Source organism: Pan troglodytes, chromosome 2 (assembly GCF_028858775.2).
Source record: "Pan troglodytes isolate AG18354 chromosome 2, NHGRI_mPanTro3-v2.0_pri, whole genome shotgun sequence".
NCBI lineage: Eukaryota > Metazoa > Chordata > Mammalia > Primates > Hominidae > Pan > Pan troglodytes.
In genome coordinates this window covers 175,649,990-175,672,527 of record NC_086015.1, presented here as the reverse complement: position 1 = coordinate 175,672,527, position 22,538 = coordinate 175,649,990, and the positions used below count along the sequence as shown (strand labels likewise).

General features: G+C 41.2%; 1 protein-coding gene across 3 annotated transcripts; it reads left to right on the top strand.

Moving 5' to 3' along the window:
- Positions 1-3,957: 3,957 nt before the first annotated feature.
- TNFSF10 (TNF superfamily member 10) lies at positions 3,958-22,331 on the top strand. Of its 3 annotated transcripts, NM_001246420.1 has the most exons (5): positions 3,976-4,190; positions 12,506-12,643; positions 15,856-15,898; positions 18,524-18,628; positions 20,921-22,111. In NM_001246420.1, exons 1-5 carry the CDS (start codon positions 4,059-4,061, stop codon positions 21,346-21,348), a joined length of 846 nt encoding a protein of 281 aa, NP_001233349.1. In that variant the 5' UTR covers positions 3,976-4,058; the 3' UTR covers positions 21,349-22,111. The 3 variants fall into 3 exon arrangements, with proteins under 3 accessions (XP_009444899.1, NP_001233349.1, XP_009444901.1); XM_009446624.5 differs by lacking the exons at positions 15,856-15,898; positions 18,524-18,628 and having other exon boundaries at positions 3,958-4,190; positions 20,921-22,331; XM_009446626.4 differs by lacking the exons at positions 12,506-12,643; positions 15,856-15,898; positions 18,524-18,628; positions 20,921-22,111 and adding an exon at positions 9,007-12,500 and having other exon boundaries at positions 3,977-4,190.
- Positions 22,332-22,538: the final 207 nt, after the last annotated feature.

Here is a 22,538-nt window from a genome sequence, read left to right as displayed (position 1 = left end):
CTAGGAAACAAGTAATAGATTTCTTGTAAGGCTTGGTGGGGAAGACTTAACAATTCTGTGTCTGTGACCATTCTCCAGAACACACTGCTGCTCCTGAGGTAAAGAGCCTTAAGATTCTGGAGACTATGAAATGCTCATTCATCCAACCAGCATAGATCGTGCTCACAGTGTGCAAGGCATTGGTAGCAATGCATGTGGCAAAGTTGCACTCTCATGCAACCTACATTCTTATAAATGGGGTAGTCATAAAATAAACAAGTATAGAAACAAACAAGAGGCCGGGCGTGGTGGCTCACGCCGGTAATCCCAGCACTTTGGGAGGCCGAGGTGGGCAGACCACGAGGTCAGAATATTGGGGCCATCCTGGCTAACAAGGTAAAAGCCCATCTCTAGTAAAAATACAAAAAATTATCTGGGTGTGGTGGCATGCACCTGTAATCCCAGCTACTCAGGAGGCTGAGGCGGGAGAATCGCTTGAACCCAGGAGGTGGAGGTTGCAGTGAGCGGATACGGCGCCACTGCACTCCAGCCTGGGGGACAGAGTGAGATTCTGTCTCAAAAAAAAAAAAAAAAAATGGAAACAAGATACACTGGAAGTTCTCTAACCTTCAGTCAGTATGTTCCACAGAGGGAATGAAGAACTTAGGCTATTCTTCTGTTTCCATCTATATATCTAACAAGAATTAAATTATTCTCAGAACTGATTATGCCAGTTGTAATTACATAGTTCATATAAATATCATGGAAGCCAATAAAATATGAGTTGTTTCTTGGAATGCTGAATTTAATGCTTTGTAAGGACTTCATTAAAAATTACTTAAAAATTGTAAAACAGGCCGGGTAAGGTGTGTAATCATGCCTGTAATCTCAGCACTTTGGGAGGCTGAGGAAGGTGGATCACTTGAGGTCAGGAGTTCAAGACCAGCCTGACCAACATGGTGAAACCCTGTCTCTACTAAAACGACAAAAAATTAGCCAGGCATGGTGGTGCACAGCTGTAATCCCAGCTACTCAGGAGGCTGAGACACGAGAATCTCTTGAACCCGGGAGGTGGAAGTTGGGGTAAGCCGAGATCCCACCACTGCACTCCAGCCTGGGCAACAAAGTGAGATTCTGTCTCAAAAAAAAAAAAACAAAACTATTTTTAAAAGGTTCTCAGCCAGGCATGGTGGCTCACGCCTGTAATCCCAGCACTTTGGGAGGCCAAGGCAGGTGGATCACCTGAGGTCAGGAGTTTGAGACCAGCCTGGCCAACATGGTGAAACCCTGACTCTACTAAAAATACAAAAAAAAAAAATTAGCCAGGTGTGGTGGCGGGCACCTGTAGTCCCAGCTACTCGGGAGGCTAAGGCAGGAGAACCACTTGAACCCAGGAGGTGGAGGTTGCAGTGAGCCGAGATTGTACCACTGCACTCCAGCCCGGGTAACAGAGTGAGACTCTGTCTCAAAATAAATAAATAAGATAAAATAACAAATTCTCACTCCAGTTTAAAGAAACTGAATTGCTGATTAAAGGGTATGGTTAATGTATGGATGCCAGTCAGCAGATCCATGCTAGTAATAATAATAATAATGGCTTTAGCTCTATATTAAACATTGTTATAACAAAAAGATTAAGATTTCTCTATATCAAATATGTATATATAATATCTTCATATTTAATATGTTAGGAGGCTCAAAGATAAAGATAGAGGTAGCCGGACCTCTTGACTCTTTTTTTTTTTTTTTGAGCTGGAGTCTTGCTCTGTCACCCAGGCTGGAGTTCAGTGGCGCGATCTCTGGTCACTGCAAGCTCTGCCTCCCGGGTTCACAACATTCTCCTGCCTCAGCCTCCCAAGTAGTTGGGACTACAGGCACCCACCACCATGCCCTGCTAATTTTTTGTATTTTTAGTAGAGATGGAGTTTCACCGTGTTAGCCAGGATGGTCTCAATCTCTTGACCTCATGATCTGCCTGCCTCGGCCTCCCAAAGTGCTGGGATTACAGGCGTGAGCCACCGCGCCCAGCCGACTCTTGTAACTCCTCAAATCACCCCATCTCTTGACCTGACCCCAAGATAAGCCTCCTTATTTCCACACTCTAGACTTTCTTACATGCTTATAAGATAGAGATGTTGACTTCCTGCACGTTTCCCATTCCTTCGTTTCATGCCTTTCACGTACATCATAGCCGTAATGTTTCTATTTCTGGATTATAACAAAGGTGTTAAGTTGGTTTTCTTTGGTCTTCTCCCCTGTGTTTCTTTGCCATCTCTCGTTTCTTGTTACTGCCCTGCCCGGCTGTGTGTCTTGTGCGTTATGGTTATCCTACTCATCTTTCACCTGATTTAAAAAACTCATTCAGTCCAGGACTTAGAGTGTAAGTGTGTTCAAATAGTGTTAGGTTCACATAATGTCTAAAACTTTTAGTAGGAAAAATGCTACCTTGCCAATTTGTCTGTGTCTGAAAGGAATTTGCATTTAAAAATTTGGCAATTTGACAGAGGCAAATTTAAAATTTGAAAATATTTTCTTAAATGTAGACTCATTTACAGATAGAAGGCAAGGGCAGGAAGTGATGGTGACCAGCGGTGCCTGAATGAACTCAGGAATGTAACTGTAGATCAAGGGTCCCAAACTTTAGGTTTCAAAGGATCTCTTGGAGTACTTGCTGAAAAATGTAGGTTCCTAAGTCCACTGCCAGAAACTCTGACTCAGTGGGTCAAGAATGGAATAACTAAACAATGGCCCCATGCAGTGGCTCATGCCTGTAATCCCAGCACGTTGGGAGGTTGAAGCAAGAGGATCACTTGAGGTCAGGAGTTCGAGACCAGCCTGGCCAACATGGTAAATAAAACCCCATCTCTACTAAAAATACAAAAAAATTAGCTGGGCATGGTGGCATGCACCTGTAATCCCAGCTACTTGGGAGGCTGAGGCAGGAGAATTGCTTGAATCTGGGAGGTGGAGGTTGTAGTGGGCCGAGATCGTGCCATTGCACCACTGCACACCAGCCTGGGCGATAAAGTGAGATTCTGTCAAAAAAAAAAAAAAATACATGAAAGAAAGAAAGAAAGAAAGAAGGAAGAAAGAAGGAAAGAATAGAAAAGAAAGAAAGAGAGAAAAGAAAGAAAGAAATGCTGAATAAGATATAGAGACAACATACAGCTGGGCCAGCTTATGACATCTGATAGTGGGGAGATCTGGGGCTGGGTCCTGAATCTGAGGGTAATTAACTCCCTGTAACTTCCTTTCCTAATCTGTAAAAGGATAGTGACAGGAGACATTGTGATGGGGTTAGTATTTTGGAAAACATCCACGTTTTTTTCCTTTGCCTTTCTGAGTGTGTCAACTACTTCCTGCCTGTCCAGCCTAACACACTGGCATATTGTCTTGGTAGGGATGGAGATCTGAGAAGGAGATTAGAATTTGTGTCTGAAGGTTTGCAAAGAGGAAGAAGAAGTCAATATTTAGATTCTGACATTCAAGATGGAGTTATGTAGCAAGACCATTGCTATGAGACAGTATTTCTATTTTCCTTTATCCACTCCCACCCTGCCCTCTTCCCACCCTCACAGTAGCATGAGAAAAATCACATATGGAAGTTTCAGGTCATAAAAATTATCTTATAATTTAGAAAACAGGCCTTGTGCCTATGACAGCCAGGCCATGAGGCTGAGAGCTCTGTGGTAGAATGAGGATATGTTAGGGAAAAGCAAAGAAAATCCCTCCCCTCTTTGGCTGAGGACATTATCAAAAGGAGAGCAAGAAAGAGAAGAGAGAAATGGGCTTGAGGTGAGTGCAGATAAGGGGTGCATGGATCCTGAGGGCAAGGAGAGGAGCTTCTTTCAGTTTCCCTCCTTTCCAACAACTACTTTGAGACAAGAGCTGTCCCTGGGCAGTAGGAAAGGGGAGGGACAGTTGCAGGTTCAATATATGTGGGTGGGGCCAAGGCCACAGAACCCAGAAAAACAACTCATTCGCTTTCGTTTCCTCACTGACTATAAAAGAATAGAGAAGGAAGAGCTTCAGTGACCGGCTGCCTGGCTGACTTACAGCAGTCAGACTCTGACAGGATCATGGCTATGATGGAGGTCCAGGGGGGACCCAGCCTGGGACAGACCTGCGTGCTGATCGTGGTCTTCACAGTGCTCCTGCAGTCTCTCTGTGTGGCTGTAACTTACGTGTACTTTACCAACGAGCTGAAGCAGGTCAGTGCAGTGCAGTGCACTCAGTCTTCGAGGCGCTTAGCAACTGTCTGGTTACCTGCTTCTTTGCATGTCAGCTTGCCCCTCTCTGCAGACTTTCCTGCTTCCTTTCTCTGTGGGTACACTCTAACTGCTAAATCACATAACAACTGAGGTCTTTGCAAAACTGTAAGTTCAAGAAATTGTGTAAACTAAGTGCAGTTACACAATTGGCTTCACTAGTTACTAGCAGATGTGGGCAACAAAACTCCTGAGGGATTTTTTGTTTTTAAAAGTATGTGTATTTTATAATATTAGCCATTGCAACTCTTCATGAAAGCTTTCTGCTAAATGCTTTATAGTTTTTTTGTTTTCCTTTTCCAAACTTTTATTTGTGCACATTCAATTGAAAAAGATAATTTTTACAGGTTCTTTGGTGCCCATATTCAGCATACAAAAATGTAAAAGACTATTCACAGATAAAACACATTAGCTCAAAATGGAAAAAAATAACAATGACAACAATAAAACAACCTAAGGTAGTGCACACTGTGACAGCTCTGCTTATGGGGACATGAGAATTCCTGCGAAAATAAATAGAATGTCCTTTTGTAAAAGCAGCAACGACATGTCTTGTAAACTTCCTTTTTTATATTATAACAAGGTTTGGAATAAAATCCAAAGGGACTGGAGCTTACACTGTAGCCATGAATAAATAAAAGAGTCTATTTCCTCAATTACCGTTGGTCCAGTTTTCCTTTTGAGTCCAATGTGCAGCAGGTTTTAAAAGGTGCACAGTAAGAGATTCTAACCAATTAAGTGGTGAATGATAAAATTTCTTTCCTGCTTTCAAACACAAATGGGTAAATCTGTTCCACAGCAGTAGCAACAGCCTTTAAATAGGGCCTTGTTACTGTGATACTTCCTGTCGAAAAAATCTGTAATGTAGCTCTTAGAGTCTTTATCCAATAGCACACAGCAGGATGAAGTTCAGATTCATAATTCACATGAGGTCTATTGCTCTTTGTGAATTCTGGCAAACAGATTTCTTTATTTTTAATTTTTTTATTTTACTTTAAGTTCTGGGATACATGTGCAGAACCTGCAGGTTTGTTACATAGGTATACATGCGCCATGGTGGTTTGCTGCACCCATCAACCCATCATCTAGGTTGTAAGCCCCACAGGCATTAGGTATTTGTTCTAATGCTCTCCCTCCCCTAGCCTCCCACCCCCGACAGGCTCCAGTGTGTGTGTTCCCCTCCCTGTGTCCATGTGCTCTCACTGTTCAACTCCCACTTATGAGTGAGAACATGCAGTGTTTGGTTTTCTGTTCCTGTGTTAGTTTGCTGAGAATGATGGCTTCCAGCTTCATCCATGTCTCTGCAAAGGACATGAATTCATTCTTTTTAATGGCTGCATAGTATTCCATGGTGTATATGTGCCACATTTTCTTTATCCAGTCTATCACTGATGAGCATTTGGGTTGGTTCCAAGTCTTTGCTATTGTAAATGGTGCTGGAATAAACATACATGTGCATGTGTCTTTATAGTAGAATGATTTATAATCCTTTGGGTATATACCCAGTAATGGGATTGCTGAGTCAAATGGTATTTCTGGTTCCTTGAGGAATCGCCACACTGTCTTCCACAATGGTTGAACTAATTTACACTCCCACCAACAGTGTAAAAGCATTCCTATTTCTCCACATCCTTCCAGCATCTGTTGTTTCCTGACTTTTTAATGACCACCATTCTAACTGGAGTGAGATGGTATCTCATTATGGTTTTGATTTGCATTTCTCTAATGACCAGTGATGATGAGCTTTTTTTCATGTTTGTTGGCCACATAAATGTCTTCTTTTGAGAAGTATCTGTTCATATCTTTTGCCCACTTTTTGATGTGGTTTTTTTCTAGTCAATTTGTTTTACAAGAAACAAATTCCTTGTAGATTCTGCATATTAGACCTTTGTCAGATGGGTAGATTGCAAAAATTTTCTCCCATTCTGTAGGTTGCCTGTTCGCTCTGATGATAGTTTCTTCTGCTGTGCAGAAGCTCTTTAGTTTAATTAGATCCCATTTGTCAATTTTGACTTTTGTTGCAATTGCTTTTGGTGTTTTAGTCATGAAGTTTTTGCCCGTGCCATCTTGAATGGTATGACTAGGTTTTCTTCTGGGGTTTTTATGCTTTTAGGTTTTACGTTTAAGTCTTTAATCCATCTTGAGTTAATTTTTGTAGAAGCTGTAAGGAAGGGGCCCAGTTTCTGTTTTCTGCATATGGCTAGCCAGTTTTCCCAGCACCATTTATTAAATAGGGAATCCTTTCCCCATTGCTTGTTTTTGTCAGGTTTGTCAAAGATCAGGTGTTTGTAGATGTGTGGTGTTATTTCTGAGGCCTCTGTTCTGTTCCGTTGGTCTATGTATCTGTTTTGATACCAGTAACATGCTGTTTTGGTTACTGTAGCCATCTTCCCTGCTTTGTTGTTGCAGGTTGGAGTTACAGTTCTTGACTCATGAATTCTTGAGGGTGAGGGTAGCTGTATCAGAGCTGTGTCTGCTTCTGGCTCATCAGTATACCTCTGGGTCTAGCATGTGGTTCCCAAGTAGCCACTAATACTAATACCTGTGGTTCACTACATACTTATTGCGTGACTGAACAGCCTTCACAGATGTGGTAGGCACCACGAATATGCAGGCAACAAGGGTAGAGTCAGGCTCAACCCAAAGCCAGGCTCTAAGTCACTGAACACTCCCGTTTTGTATTCCAGATGTAGCTAGTCCTGGTGAACTTTCACATCTTTGAAATGTTTTGCTTTTAGTTATGTGGCATTCCTGTGTTGACAATAAGTGAGAATACAAAGGACTGGCATTCTGCCTATTCCTGGGGCACGGGCATGTCATGGGTAAAATCTGTACTAAAGAAGTTATCAGATAGACACAGCTGTTCATGATAAAACAATTGAAAAGCAAACTGCCAATCTCTGCCTGTGGATGGTCCATGTACAAATTGAGGTATCTTTGACAGACAAAACAAACAAAGAGTGCTATTTTAATTTATGATTTTCTCGATGAAAACCCCTGGAACTATGACTGCAAAATTGCTGAAAATAAACCAACTCAGTTTTTGACTTCTAATATATATTTTAACTCATTGTATATTAAATAGTAGAGAATTATGAGCTACAAGGAACTTCAGATCCTCCCCCCACCCCCCACCACAACCACCTTTTTACAGACGAGGAGACAAGAAATAATGTACTCAAGTTCAGACAAGGCTTTGGAGGCTAGCCGTGGGGCGGCTAGCACCCAGGTCTGTAGGCTCTTCCCTCCACAGTGTTAACCTATCTACAGGGTTAACCCAGTGTCCACAGGGTTAACCTATCTACACCTTGTGATGTATACTGTGCATGCACAGGCGCATCCTGCAGCACCAACTCTGCCAGCTGACTAGGAAATGAAAGGCTAAGCATCTCAGAAAAGTATAAATTGTGCAAAAGACATAGAGTAGTAACTATTTGCTAGGGAAATGCAGTTTGCATATCCTGTGGAATGTAAGTTTGGTTATCCCAATCAGTCAGAAATTTTTCATTTGGAAATAGATGAGGAAGACTCTTGTTTTATTTGCAAGTAATTATGAAAATTATGGCTACTATTAGATGACCAGTAAAGTCAGGTTTATTGTAGGACACATTTAGAAAATATTTTCTTTTGTAAGAAAAAAATATTAATGAAACTATAATCATACCTTTAGCTTTAAGTCTACACGAGAGACTGGAATACTGCTATGTTCACCAATTTGGAGCCAGAATTTCCTAACCTTTCTTAACTTTGCAGCATAAACAGAGTAAAGCTGTTACTCCACACAGAAGTAGCTCCATCAGTTTGCTTACATTACAAGTTGGACTAATTTTAAGATTGAATCAACCAGTTCTTTACTCAACTGACTCATGCAATTGTCTGTATATATAATCAAATTTCTTTTTCAATTCTACTATAAAAATGGAAATTTCATATAAGGCTTAAGATCTTCCCACTTGCACACATTTTCCCTAATTGCATATTGACATATGAACACATGTACATTAGGCATGCAGAAGAATTCATTGAGAGTGCTAGAAAGCTAGGAGAATTACAGATATTGAGCAATTACTGTGTACCAGCAACTTTGAAAAGTATTGCCCGGTTTCAATTCTCATAACAATTCTATTATGTAAGTATAATTACCCCCATTACAGATGAACAAACTAAAGCTCAGGCGAAGTTAAGAGATTTGTTCAAGATTACAAAACTAGTAAAAGGGAAAGCCTGATTTTGAACCCAGGCATGAAGGAGGTACTCAATAAATTGAAGCACCTACTTTTTTTTACAATACATTTTTTCAATACAATACAATGCTATTTTTATAGTAGCATTCTAATTACTGCTGAAAAGTCTCCTGAAGGTGTCACTTCCTTCATCAGAAATTTTCCAAAGGGAAAATAAGTTTGAATCTTCTGTGTAGACTTTGGAAAAGTATATTCAACGTAAGTATTAATTTCTTAAAATTGAATACAGGCTCCACTTTGTCTGGTGAACATTTGCAGAAGATACAGTCTGCAAGGATTATAGGGTGTAAGGGTTAAGGAAGGCTTCATAACATTGGATTGGACCTTCACAAATAGCCTGTAGACCAGCAAACATGAACAGCAAATATGGGCTTAGCCCCTGAAGTCTGTGTCCCTCTGAGAAAGTTTTATGATAAAGGAATGGCCTGTCACTGTGACATCATAGATGGGGAGGAAAAAGGAGAAGGGCTTCCTCTCCACGGATCTCCATAAATGATCCTTTATGCTATTTGCAGTTTGCAGAAAATGATTGCCAGAGACTAATGTCTGGGCAGCAGACAGGGTCATTGCTGCCATCTTGAAGTCTACCTTGCTGAGTCTACCTTGCTGAGTCTACCCTGCTGACCTCAAGCCCCATCAAAGACTGGTTGACCCTGGCCTAGACAACCACCGTGTTTGTAACAGCACCAAGAGCAGTCGCCATGGAAATCCACTTTTCAGAACCAAGGGCTTCTGGAGCTGAAGAACAGGCACCCAGTGCAAGAGCTTTCTTTTCAGAGGCACGCAAATGAAAATAATCCCCACACGCTACCTTCTGCCCCCAGTGCCCAGGTGTGGTTAGTTAGAGAATATAGCCTCAGCCTATGATATGCTGCAGGAAACTCATACTTTGAAGTGGAAAGGATGGGAGGAGGCGGGGGGAGACATATCGTATTAATTATCATTCTTGGAATAACCACAGCACCTCACGTCAACCCGCCATGTGTCTAGTCACCAGCATTGGCCAAGTTCTATAGGAGAAACTACCAAAATTCATGATGCAAGAAACATGTGAGGGTGGAGAGAGTGACTGGGGCTTCCTCTCTGGATTTCTATTGTTCAGAAATCAATATTTATGCATAAAAAGGTCTAGAAAGAGAAACACCAAAATGACAATGTGATCTCTAGATGGTATGATTATGGGTACTTTTTTTCCATTTTATTTTTCTATATTTTACAAATTTTCTACAGGGAATGTCATAAAAATATCTATGCTATCCATGTATAATTTTCATATAGATTGAAAGAACACAGCATTTTTATATAGTCTTATGAGAAAACAACCATACTCAAAATTATGCACACACACAGTCTGATCTCACCCCTGTAAACAAGAGATATCATCCAAAGGTTAACTAGGAGGTGAGAACATAGCTGCTATTAGTGGTTGTTTTGTTTTGTTTTGTTTTGTTTTGTTTTGTGATTTACTTATTTAGTTTTTGGAGGGTTTTTTTTTTTCTTTTAGAAAAGTGTTCTTTACTTTTCCATGCTTCCCTGCTTGCCTGTGTATCCTGAATGTATCCAGGCTTTATAAACTCCTGGGTAATAATGTAGCTACATTAACTTGTTAACCTCCCATCCACTTATACCCAGGACCTTACTCAATTTTCCAGGTTCCTTCCACCTCCTCCTGAAAGTATTTCTGGAAAATACTCAGAAGGGATCACAGGCTCTAGCCAGCAATTGGTGCTAACCTGGGCTAGTCCCTGTGGCACGAGCTCCACCACCACCATCCATGTCAAACTCCACCTCAGTTGATAAGTTTTTGCCTGCTGCCATTACTGCCTGATCACAGGCAGCTTTCAACTCTGCACCTTGCCTCTCACAGCTGAAGCCTCCCATATTCAGCCATTTCCTGCTGAGATAGCTTACAGCTGATGTGAAGTGAAAAGGCATACCGCTCCCTCCTTTCTGTGTCATGCACACCTTTTTGCCCCAACAAGTTACAGAGACTTGTGAGCCTGCTTGTTCAATGTAATCAAACCGAAGCTTGGCCAGAGCCAACTCATACTGAGTGAACTGGGACAGTGTCCAGGGAAAGTTTGCTCTTCCTGGAACCACCCTCGGGCCTTGTGGCTGATCCCAGTTTCTCGTCTCTTCCTTCTTGATCCTTTCCCACAGTTTGCTAGACATGCTCTCATATTTCTGAATCATATGTGACTGAGTGCCTTCCTTGGAAAGGTTTTGCATCTCCCAAGTCAATTCGAGGTGCAACTGGATGTTTACAGGTGGGGCAGGCAGGGGCAAGGAAATGTACCTAAGTCCATGGCCAGTCATATCTCAACTCAGGAGGCCCCAGCTTCACCTCCAACTACATATACTACGGGAATGTTTTTCTCTTGTAATTTAAAAGAGGAAGACAGAAAATAAACATTTGTTTAAAAGTAAATGAATGATCCATGTCAGCGTGTGTGGAAGAAATTTATTAACTCAAGTTTGCACCTTTGCATTTGAGGGACCTTGGCCAAATGTCCAAGGGTTACGTGGCTGAGTACAGAACTGTGTGATTCTAGCTGGGACCTCTCATAAACAGTTAAGATATTTTGATTTAAAATGATATTGTCTTTCTATAGGAAGGAGTGAGTCGTCGTTCAATTTGATCCTCCCTTCAACCTTTGCAGTACCTTAGTTCAAATAACAGATTAAAATTGTCATTTTCTCATTTATTTCCCCAGGTAGAGTCAATTCAGCAGATTTTTTTTTTTTTTTTTGAGACGGAGTCTCGCTCTGTTGCCCAGGCTAGAGTGCAATGGCACGATCTCAGCTCACTGCAAGCTCCGCCTCCCGGGTTCACACCATTCTCCTGCCTCAGCCTCCCAAGTAGCTGGGACTACAGGCGCCCGCCACCACGCCCAGCTAATTTTTTGTATTTTTTTAGTAGAGACAGGGTTTCACTGGGTTAGCCAGGATGGTCTCGATCTCCTGACTTTGTGATTCACCCGCCTCGGCCTCCCAGAGTGCTGGGATTATAGTCATGAGCCACCGCGCCTGGCCAATTCAGCAGATTTTTTCAGGGAAATAACGTCTCTTCCATCCCACTTGTTAAAACAAAACAAAACAGAAGAGAAGAAATGAGCAAAGCAAACAAACAAACAAAACCCTTCTGGCTTTGTTTGGACCTTCTGTTTCCTGTTTTTCTCAATTAAACAATTGTCAGCCTGAAGAGTTCTGGGTGGTTTGGGATGGGGTGTGTGTGGGTGTGTGTGTGTGTTTATAACATCAAGCAAGGATTTGTTGATGAGGGTGAGGAGCTCGTTGATAATGATCTGACTATTGCCATTGTTTACTTTCAATCAGAAACAGGGAGAAAACCTTCAAAGAGTGTTTGAAGTCTCTACCAATAAATCCCTAGTTAGTGTAAACATTTAATGAGACAGCATTCAGATTTCTAGCGGCAACATGGTCCAGATTCTGCCAGGCAGAGGAGTAGAAATCAGATCAGTAACTAGAATCTACTTAGCTAGCCACAGCTCAGATCTAGAAACAGAACATGACCCCCTCCCAAATGACTTGGCTGTTTTTTATTTAAAAATGTAAACTGACTCCACTACCGACCTTGTATCTAGGTAGGTTTTCAGCTTCAAAATGGGATACATACCATGGCAGAACTGGAAGAGACCTCAGAATCACCATAGTGAACCGGCTCAAAACTATGAACAGACACAGGAGAATGGAAGCAACTTGTCAAGAAAAGCACAGCTGTTTAGTAAGGGAGGCAGGGAAGGACACTGTGACTCCAGATGCCTGAAGCACACCTGCATCCTTTCCACCATATCCAGTTGCTTACTTTTATTCTTTTCTTTTTTTTTTTTTTTAAGGACAAAGGAGAGCATGCTTACTTTTATTTCAAACAGGAACTTACTCAATATGCCAAAACTTCTCTAAGTCTATCAGTTTCTGTTGTCTTAACTTCCAAATGAACAAAAATAAAAAGCACTTATGCAAAATATTGTGTTATATTCCATCTCAACCCAGATGCAGGACAAGTACTCCAAAAGTGGCATTGCTTGTTTCTTAAAAGAAGATGACAGTTATTGGGACCCCAATGACGAAGACAGTATGAACAGCCCCTGCTGGCAAGTCAAGTGGCAACTCCGTCAGCTCGTTAGAAAGGTAGGTAACCTCACCAGGTGACCTCACCAGCAGGCGGAGAAGGCCAGAAGAATTCCTTAAAGCAAAGGAATCTTTAAGATAATCAAGTCTAGACTCTTCATTTTACAAATAAGAAAACTTAGGCCCAGAGTATTTAAGTAATTTTCCCCAAATTGATAGAACTAGGAAAATGGGGCATAGCAGCAAAGGGCAGGACCTGGCCGACTCCTGGTCTAGAGTTCATTCCTCTGCCCCGGACAGCCTCCACATCTAGTCTAACCTTTTGATCTCACATTATGGAAACTGAGGCACACACAGGGTAATGAAGAGAAGGTCACAAAGTCATAAAGAATGTGTGGCATTGTTTTTCATTCAAAAGATAAAGAAGATCAAATAATGATATTTTATATTCTTCCCACATTGCTGTTGTCTGGAATTAAATATTTATTTTTGTATGCATATAGAGATAAAGAAAGAGGAAAGTAAGAGGAAAGAAAGAGGAAAGGAAGGGAAGGGAAGAAAGAGATACGTTGAGAAATTGAAGGTGGTTTTTTCTTAATTTACAGCCAATAAATAACAAATTACAAAAAGTATCTGTTTATGGAAGTTGCTTAAACAGGACCTCCAGCAGAGACATGTTAGTTAACAGTTTATTTTACTAAATGTGGCAGAGTGACAGATCTAATCAAGTTTCTTCTCTTAGGCTCTTCCTTCTTTATAAGATGGCATTAAATAATATTTGCAGCCGGGTGTAGTGGCTCACGCCTGTAATCCCAGCACTTTGGGAGGCTGAGGCAGGCAGATCACCTGAGGTCAGGAGTTGAAGACCAGCCTGGCCAACATGGTGAAACCCTGTCTCTACTAAAAATACAAAAATTAGCAAAGTGTGGTGGTGTGTGCCTGTACTCCCAGCTACTTGGGAGGCTGAGACAGGAGAACTGCTTGAACCTAAGAGGCAGAAGTTGCAGTGAGCTGAGATTGTGCCACTGCACTCTAGCCTGGGCAACAGAGCAAGACTCTATCTCAAAAACCAAAAAAAAAAAAAAAAAAAAAAAAAGAAATTGCTTCTGCCTATGTGAAAATATCAGATGAGAACACAGCTATAAAAATACTCTGTAAATTATGAAGTACCACATACACCACCATTGTTTAAAGACGTTAACTGGGGGAATTCCCAGGGTAGGAGGAGAATATGTTTTACACATGTTTATAAGTCCATTGTTTGGTGTTCTGCATCTGTTTCTCCATATAAATACTGTTATGTTGGTGGTTAGGGATCAAGCTGATAATCCTGAGCTGTTTTCACAGTAGAGCCCTGACACATGTGAGATGCTATTTCTATGGGAAATGAAACTAGACTTCCTTCTAGGAGTCCTAGAAACATACCTGTTCTGTGGCTGCCCTGGCGGCATTGCTCCAGGCAGGGGGGCCCACTCCACACAAGCTGTACGGAAGCAGCTCTGATTCCACCACTGCAAATGACAGCAAGTGTTCAGGGGGCAAGGACCAGGAGACTAGGAAAAGCCTGGGCTGGAGAAGGTCCTGAGGAAGCTGAGAAATGAAAATCCCAAGTTCCCGGGATAGGGGCTTGGGGAGGGTGGAGGTGCGATTGTCCAGCAGGGGAGAGAGACTGAGAACTAGGGTGGAAATCTGGAGACTGAGGAGAGGGCTGGGTGCTGTGGACAGGGAGTGGGGAGATAAGAGAAATAGTGAGGACATTTCTCTTTCCTGCTATTCCTGCCATTCTCCCTCCCATTCTCACATCCTGCTACCAACTAGAATAGCGGGAAGCTGGGAGAGAACACAGAGGGAATAGGTGAGAATGTGGGAAAAATAATTCTCTTTTTCTTTTCAGGCACATTAGTTGAACAGATTTATTCCAGCAAATATCCTATGCCCATTTCATACATTATCTCATTTAATCCTCACGACAGCTCTGAATAATAAATCGTTATTATCCTCTTAAATATATTTTAAAAATAGATTAATAAATTGAAGTTTAGATCAGTTAAATAACTTGAACAGTCTCACAGAGCCAGTAACTGAAACATTTGAATGCAGGGCATCTGGCCATGCTTCTAGTCACTCTTTTTATTTTGCCTCCCACATTGTAGGAAAGACCCTTTTCTTTTTCCTGTTGCTTCCCCTTCTTTCCTTCCTTTCTGTTGCAGAATAAGAGAAAGAGAGTAAGAGTGGGAAAGAGAGACACACAGAGAGAAATGAGAGACAGAGATAAGAGAGAATGCTGTGGTTTCCTCTCACTTCTCCTTCCCGTAAGTCAGTGCCCAGGGAACTGATTACAGTCAGTCCACCGCCACCACTCCCTGCCCCCATTATCCGGCATCAGGGCTTGCGGTGGAGGGAGAAGCAGAGAGCTTCTGCTTTGGGCTGGAAGTACAGAGAAGGCAAGTTTCTGACAGTTGCAACATTAACTACAGTGACTGAGAAAGGGCAGTGATGGGAGAAGGTGGCAGGAGGGACAGAGCTGAATTCAGAAGCCATGGATGAGCCAAGTCAGGGTCTTCCCATTTAATAGAAAGGTTTGGTTTTCACTCTTTCTTACTGGTTTTCCCCACTGGTTAGTACAAAGGCTGGGGGAGGTTACTAGATATTTAGCAAAGATATGGGAAGATGGTAAAATATCTTTATGTTGAGAATGGCTCAGCCACATTCTCAGAAGTGAAAGAATGACACGGTGTTGTCAGGTTATACCTCGATAGGCTATGTATGTCTGTGGGCATCCTGAGAGAGAGGAAGTGTGCCCTGCGTCTTGAGGCTTGGGTCTGTCCAATAATTTTAAGCCCCTGGGCTCTGTTACCCAGTGCACTTATACACACACACACATGAATGTGCACATACATACACCCCACACACAGAAAGTGACATGACGTGGCTGCCACACCCATCAGCCACATTTGGCTGACATCACATGGCGGATGGCTTCTTCCTCCTGCACTGCTCCAGGTGTGGCCTTTCCAAGACTTCATCCAGCAACAGAACTTCCCAGGCAGAGGACCATCCCTTGATTGCTGTGTGGGGACAGCTATCTCAATATTTATCCCAGCTCCCACCCCACCCCTTACAGACCCTATGCTTGACCAACTTAAAACTTCCTAGATTGATAATGCATGTAGAAATTTCCTGTTAGACATCAGCAAGATGAGCCATAGGCATTCTATAGTCAGTTTAAATTTTTAGGGAAATTAACAAGCTTTATTCAATAATATTTGCAGATGATTTTGAGAACCTCTGAGGAAACCATTTCTACAGTTCAAGGTAGTATCTTTTTTGTTGTTATTTTAATTTTTTACTGTCATCTTCATGACAGGTTGTGAATAGTTCTCCATTCTCCTTCTCTGTGTTCTCATCCACTCATCCATCCTCTGATCTGCTGCTCTGTATCTCAAGCCACTTGTTGATTCTACTTCCCTCTTTACATTGGCAGCTAGGAAGCTCAGAACCAAATCTGTGGCCCATCTATGGTCAGAACTTTATTTCAACTTAATTTTATTCTTCCCCATGAATTTTCCTTTCACCTTAATTTCTTCACTTATTAGTTTCTACCTTCTAATGTGTTACAAAGAAGCCATCTTAAATCGTTTCTGGGAAATTGAGAGAAATAAATGAAGTCCCTTAAAGTTACCCTTCTTTGTTTCAGGCCACCACTGGGCTCCAGGTCTTTCTTTACAAAAGCCTCCTCCTCCATCATCCTTTTCCCAACAATCTTTCTACCCACCCACGATCCTCATCCTGTGGTCTCCATGCCACACCACCCTCTTGTTCATGGTCAGCAGCCTTCTCTCGACCCACCTCTCTGTTCACTACTGTTGCCCAGGCTGGCTTCTTTAGCCTTCCATCTGGCACTCCAACGTACTTTACAGTTCACGTAATTGTCACCTCTTCAGAGAGGGCTTCCCTGGACACCTTTCTAAGTAAATTCCCTGCACTCTGTTATTTTTATCACATGTACCTTGTTCATTTCCTTTCAGTTATTTTTTTTAATCTGTTATTCTTTTCCAGTGCAATAAACTTCTTCATCACTTGGCACCCCCATTTTCCTTTATTAAATATGTTTTCTTAAATATAAAGGACAGGACCTGTTCCTGGGGTCTAAGCCTTCTTTCTTATCATTTCTCCAAAGGTGAAAGCAGTAGTGAGAATGTTGAACACTCCACCTATTCAGATGAGGCATACCAGATTAATGGTCTACAGCAGATAGATGCATGTACTGTTTTCAGTGTTGGAAGAATAAAATTCTTTGTTATTCATCCCAGTAAGGTGAAACACAACTCTGTATACCAAGATATATCCATGGTACCTTGATATACATTTTGCAGATTTCTTTTTTGGGAGGTGTTTGCTATAACCAGTTGGAAATTTCCTCTTTTAAAAATTTGCTTTCAAATCTAGGCTTTCCTATCCATATCCTTGAAATGACCTTAACAAATCTGTTGCCCAGGCTGGAGTGCAGTGGTACGATCATGGCTCACTGCAGCCTCAACTTCCTGGCCTCAAACAATCCTCCCACCTCAGCTTCCCGAATAGTAGGACTATGGGCACAGGCCAACACGCTTGGCTGATTTTTCTATTTTTTATAGAGACAAGGTTTCACTATGTTGCCCAGGCTAATCTCAAACTCTCAGGCTAAGTGATCCACCCATCTTGGCCTCCAAATTGTCACTTTCTAATTCATATTTTCTGTAGAAGGCTGTAAGTCCCTTGAGGACATGGTCAGTGAAATCAGTGATTAATATTTGTAGCCCTCTGGGGTGTAGTGCCTTACCCTAGAACTGTCTGTTTGATGAAAGAATATAATTTACTTACAACCAATGTAAGCACACTTGGGAAGTTTGAACTGATTCTTTTAGAGAAAGTCATTTGTTACATTTCTTTTTTTTTTTTTTTTTTGACGGAGTCTTGCTCTGTTGCCCAGGCTGGAGTGCAATGGTGAGATCTCTGCTCACTGCAAGCTCCACCTCCTGGATTCGCACCATTCTCCTGCCTCAGCCTCCTGAGTAGTTGGGACTATAGGCGCCTGCCACCATGCCCAGCTAATTTTTTTGTATTTTTAGTAGAGACGGGGTTTCACCATGTTAGCCAGGATGGTCTCGATCTCCTGACCTGGTGATCTGCCCACCTACGGCTTCCCAAAGTGCTGGGATTACAGGCGTGAGCCACCGCACCCGGCCTACATTTCTGTTTTTTTAAGGCTACTCCAAAATACTTTGGATGGTGATCAATAAATATTATTTGTTTATTATGATCTAGTGAATTCGCAACTTATATGCTCGTATACTCAATATCATGACCAGAATGTCAATTCCTATTCTTTTTTTTTGGAGTGGAAGGGTGGTTGCAAGATGACTGTTGGATATCAGTTTGCAGCATCTAAGAGCAATCGTTATCATTGCTACTGCTTTAGAATCTGCAGTAGTTAGCATAGAGAAAGGAAAATTGAGATGACAAAAATTGGTACCACTCTGTTTATTTCTGTATGTAATTCAAGGTGGAAATTTGCCAATACGTAGTTATTTGCACAATTTAACTCAGCAGGATTATTACACAGCTACAGCTATTTCTTTATTTATATTTTTGGAAAAGGGATAGAGTCTTCACTTTGTTGTATCTTCACTTTGTTTCTCTTTGGACCTTACCCGTGAGACACTAATAAATTATAATCCATGTTACTGCTTATTCTTTCCATGTAAAGTACTTTTCAAGTTGATCATAAACTGAGGTAGGTTGATCATAATATCAAAATGTTATTTTTGTGAAAACTCATAGAATCAACTTTGGAAGCCCAGTGTGCTTACAATGGCTGATTGACAACACCTATGAAGAGCAAGGTATTGGAGAACTAGTTTGGCAAGTGTTGATGACCCTTTATCATTTCTCTTTTAGAAAAGCAACAAAATATTTCTCCCCTAGTGAGAGAAAGAGGTCCTCAGAGAGTAGCAGCTCACATAACTGGAACCAGAGGAAGAAGCAACACATTGTCTTCTCCAAGTAAGAGAAACAACAAATAAGTGACTTAAGGGAAAATAATGGAAGGATTGTGCCAAGTAACTTATTTTTTAAAGAATTTTACCTGAAATGTTTATATGGCTGTCTACAAAATGCTCAATATTAATCAGATCTCAGATTGACTGTTTTCAGATGCAAGATTACAGACAAACAACTCAATTATTGCCACAACATAACTGGCCTCAGGAAAATTACAAAGTGGAAGAATTTTGTCTTTGCAGTTTTCAGGATTCCATTTTTTTTTTCCTTCTTTAGAGTAATTTCTTGCTCTTTCTTTCTTTCTTTTTCTTTCTTTCTTTCTTTTTTTTTTTAGACAGTTTCACATTTGTTGCCCAGGCTGGAGTGCAATGGCACCATCTAGGCTCACTGCAACCTCCGCCTCCAGTGTTCAAGCAATTCTCCTGCCTCAGCCTCCCAAGTAGCTGGGATTACAGGCACGCAGCTCCATGCCTGGCTAATTTTGTATTTTTAGTAGAGACGGGATTTCTCCATGTTGGTCAGGCTGGTCTCGAACTCCCGACCTCAGGTGATTCGCCCGCCTCGGCCTCCCAAAGTGCTGGGATTACAGGTGTGAGCCACTGCACCCAGCCTTTCTCTCTTATGATTACTTCTTCCATCCCTCTGCACTTCTCTTCTTTGCTCACCATCAAATCTCCCTTCTCTTTAAAGGTTCTAAATCATTTACTATCCCTATGAATCACTAGGTGCTCCTAGTGGCATTTATATTAAATTAAACCATAGGAGATTGCCAATATTTGACCATATTTTACTTACACAAATGTCAGTTTCATATAGTTTAACCATATATGTTACATCTAATTTATATATAGGCAGAACATGTGTCGATATGTTGCTATGTAATACTGTGCATGGGTATTTTTTTGTTTTTTTGTTTTTTTTTTTGAGACAGAGTTTCACTTTTGTCGCCCAGGCTGGAGTGCAATGGCGCCATCTCGGCTCACTGCAACCTTTGCCTCCCAGGTTCAAGCGATTCTCCTGCCTCAGCTTCCCGAGTAGCTGGGATTACAAGCATGCACCACTACACGAGGCTGGTCTCAAACTCTTGACCTCAGCTGATCCACACCCCCCGGCCTCCCAAAGTGCTGGAATTACAGGCGTGAGCCACCGCACCAGGCCTCTGTGCATGGGTCTTATAGTGTAAATATCTAGGTTGGAATCACAGCTCCTCTTCACCTAGATGCATGTTTTGAGCAAATTACTTAACCTAGTCAAGCTTCAGTTTCTTCATATGCAAAGTTGAGACAAATCTTAACTCACAAAATGATGCAAAATGTATGGTCTATTGTATGTACTCAAGAAATACTCAACTTTATTTTTATCAGAGGCTTTATCCTGTAAATTTGTCTAAAAATATTTCATCAGTTAATAGATAAAAAGTTTGTTTGGGGGTTTGGGGTTGGTTGGTTGGTTTAGTTTCTTCTGGGTAGTTGCCTTCTTGACATTCTTGGACCCATGTTTTATAAATGATTGGCATGTTCTACCTACAAGTGAGGGGATTATTATGATGTTACTGCTTGCTACTCATCAATAAATATAACTGGTTTACGCTCTGGAAAAGCCCAATTTTGCACCAATCGTGGAGATAGGCTAAAAGTGTAAATGAATATCATTTTGGAAGGTTCATTTTTCATTCAAAACCTTTGAGTGTGAAAGATTCAAGGATCTGAGGATCTTTAAATCTAGGCTCCTTTGCCAATTTTGTGCCTCTATTATTTTTGGCTAGAGACGCCATCTGCTTGGATGTGCCTTTGACTCTGGAGAGCTGAGAAAGATCAAGGGGGGACCCAAAGAGTCCAAAAGGAATGGCAAGAACTTCTGAGATTTAGGCCTAAAGAAATAGATACGTTTATTTCGGTTTCCTTCTGGATTGTCCACTTAAGTTCACCAGCACAAGACGGGAGGAACAGATTCAGGGCAGAAGTTCTGCCCAGGAGAAACCATTGCTATCTGAGTGGGCCATCCCTTGTGCTACCATTCTAAGTGTGACACATGTGGCATAAGCAGCTGACAAGGTATAAAAAGACAAGGGACTCCCAACAGTTCCCAATGTCACAATGATGCAGGAACCTCCCAATTTCTATGTGACTAGAATTTATAATCCACATTAAGATTGAAGGAGGAAGAAGTTTGATATTAGGTTGAAATCCCTGGCAAGCCCAACAAAAATATAGGCTGGCCACAGCTGCTAAAAAGCTCCTTGCTTTGCTACAAATTCCCTTCTGTTAACGCTCTTTCTCTCTAAATTTCCTACAGACTCCAAGAATGAAAAGGCTCTGGGCCACAAAATAAACTCCTGGGAATCATCAAGGAGTGGGCATTCATTCCTGAGCAACTTGCACTTGAGGAATGGCGAACTGGTCATCCATGAAAAAGGGTTTTACTACATCTATTCCCAAACATACTTTCGATTTCAGGAGGAAATAAAAGAAAACACAAAGAACGACAAACAAATGGTCCAATATATTTACAAATACACAAGTTATCCTGACCCTATATTGTTGATGAAAAGCGCTAGAAATAGTTGTTGGTCTAAAGATGCAGAATATGGACTCTATTCCATCTATCAAGGGGGAATATTTGAGCTTAAGGAAAATGACAGAATTTTTGTTTCTGTAACAAATGAGCACTTGATAGACATGGACCATGAAGCCAGTTTTTTCGGGGCCTTTTTAGTTGGCTAACTGACCTGGAAAGAAAAAGCAATAACCTCAAAGTGACTATTCAGTTTTCAGGATGATACACTATGAAGATGTTTCAAAAAATCTGACCAAAACAAACAAACAGAAAACAGAAAACAAAAAAACCTCTATGCAATCTGAGTAGAGCAGCCACAACCAAAAAATTCTACAACACACACTGTTCTGAAAGTGACTCACTTATCCCAAGAAAATGAAATTGCTGAAAGATCTTTCAGGACTCTACCTCATATCAGTTTGCTAGCAGAAATCTAGAAGACTGTCAGCTTCCAAACATTAATGCAATGGTTAACATCTTCTGTCTTTATAATCTACTCCTTGTAAAGACTGTAGAAGAAAGAGCAACAATCCATCTCTCAAGTAGTGTATCACAGTAGTAGCCTCCAGGTTTCCTTAAGGGACAACATCCTTAAGTCAAAAGAGAGAAGAGGCACCACTAAAAGATCGCGGTTTGCCTGGTGCAGTGGCTCACGCCTGTAATCCCAACATTTTGGGAACCCAAGGTGGGTAGATCACGAGGTCAAGAGATCAAGACCATAGTGACCAACATAGTGAAACCCCATCTCTACTGAAAGTACAAAAATTAGCTGGGTGTGTTGGCACATGCCTGTAGTCCCAGCTACTTGAGAGGCTGAGGCAGGAGAATCGTTTGAACCCGGGAGGCAGAGGTTGCAGTGTGGTGAGATCATGCCACTACACTCCAGCCTGGCGACAGAGCGAGACTTGGTTTCAAAAAAAAAAAAAAAAAAATTTCAGTAAGTACGTGTTATTTTTTTCAATAAAATTCTATTACAGTATGTCATGTTTGCTGTAGTGCTCATATTTATTGTTGTTTTTGTTTTAGTACTCACTTGTTTCATAATATCAAGATTACTAAAAATGGGGGAAAAGACTTCTAATCTTTTTTTCATAATATCTTTGACACATATTACAGAATAAATAAATTTCTTACTTTTAATTTAATATGATCAAATGTATCAGTTCTTTTATTTATGGCTAATACTTTTGTTCTGGGTTGAGTTGTGCTGTGTCCTCAGGAAAGATATGTTGAAGTCTTACTCACCAGTACCTCAGAATATAACCTTATTTGGACATAGGGCCATTGTGAATGTAACTAGTTAAGGTAAGGTCATACTGGAAAAGGATGGGCCCTTAATACAAGATGACTAGTATTT